Genomic DNA, 1,216 nt, shown 5'->3' on the forward strand with positions numbered 1-1,216 from the left:
TAGGCAACAGCAGCCTGCAAGAACTCAGACTCTACCCACATGGGAATGCATGAGCAATGCCAATCATTCTCAAAGACTTTTCTTTTTTAGTAAGAACTTTCAATAAACACACACACATATGTACAGCCATCTCTTGCAGAGAGAAGTTAAGTGGTTCTGCATTCAGGACAAGGTAGGCAAGTCGGCAGCACCTGGCTGGTGGTTCACAAGGCGCTGAAGATGCTTCTGTGCGTGCTCATGGCTACTTCATGTTTCTGAATGGAAGGCAAACAAGTCTTGGAGATAGGCTCAGTGCAGTCACATAGCTGGAGTAATGTGTAACAGCTGTGTTATGAGGTGAGGGAGATGAGAGGGAGCAGCTGGAGAAAGAACAAGTAACAACTCTCTGAAGATTGTCAGGAGGTGTCTGCAGACAGTGTCCATCCGTGGGAAGTCCAGTCAGAATTTGACAGAGAATGAAGTCCCACATGAGCAACCCTTCTCTGCCTGTGGGTTGCTCACCACCTGGAAAGAGCTGCGAATCAGCTCCTGACTGAAGTCCACCATGGAACCTTTCACGAAGGCCAGGCTGTCCACATCTACAACCACACGGGCACCACCTTGTTCAAACACCCTGCAGAAAAGCAGCATATTTAACCATTAACTGTGTTGCACACCTGACAGAGAAGCACAGCTTGAGCACTTTCCTTATCTCACAGGCTCCTTCCCTTCAATTCAAAATACTATCATGTCACGCACACCCCTCTTGTTACCTTTGCAAAGAGCAGTGACACCCAACCACCACTACACTCCTTTGTCCTTGCCTGTCATCAGGATTGATTACTGTGTCCAAGGAAAACTTGTATTGGAACCCAGAGCAGCCACCTCCTTCCACCTGCAGCCTGAGAAACTCTGCACCTTCTGTGATCTCCAGCAATCTCTGCAAAGAAGAGGAAGACAAATAAAAGACCCACTGAGCAAAACAGCAAACACTCAAAACATCTTCCCTATGCGCCCAGGGCAGGCCAGGCAATTTGCAGTACCTCCCAGAGACACCCGAGGTACCTCCCAGGGTCCCTACCTTCACGCAGCTCTCGCTGAGGAAGATCTGTCCCTCGCTGGGATCACTCTCCGTCGGGCCCGGCTGGGAGAAGGACGATGCCCACCGCAGCGGGCGCCCAACTGCACAGACAGGACCCGGCGGGGGCCTCGGCAGCGCTCGTCCTCGGCACAGCGG

At 51.5% G+C, this 1,216-nt stretch overlaps 1 protein-coding gene across 1 annotated transcript; it reads right to left on the reverse strand.

The window, feature by feature from the left end:
- Positions 1–276: 276 nt before the first annotated feature.
- Positions 277–1,210, reverse strand: ISCA2 (iron-sulfur cluster assembly 2; the record flags this gene model as incomplete). Its single annotated transcript, XM_010182305.1, has 3 exons — positions 277–613; positions 804–919; positions 1,061–1,210. Coding segments are annotated over 3 exons (441 nt in total), but the record flags the coding sequence as incomplete, so codon positions are not given.
- Positions 1,211–1,216: the final 6 nt, after the last annotated feature.

Source organism: Mesitornis unicolor, unplaced genomic scaffold (assembly GCF_000695765.1).
Source record: "Mesitornis unicolor isolate BGI_N332 unplaced genomic scaffold, ASM69576v1 scaffold6784, whole genome shotgun sequence".
Lineage (NCBI taxonomy): Eukaryota > Metazoa > Chordata > Aves > Mesitornithiformes > Mesitornithidae > Mesitornis > Mesitornis unicolor.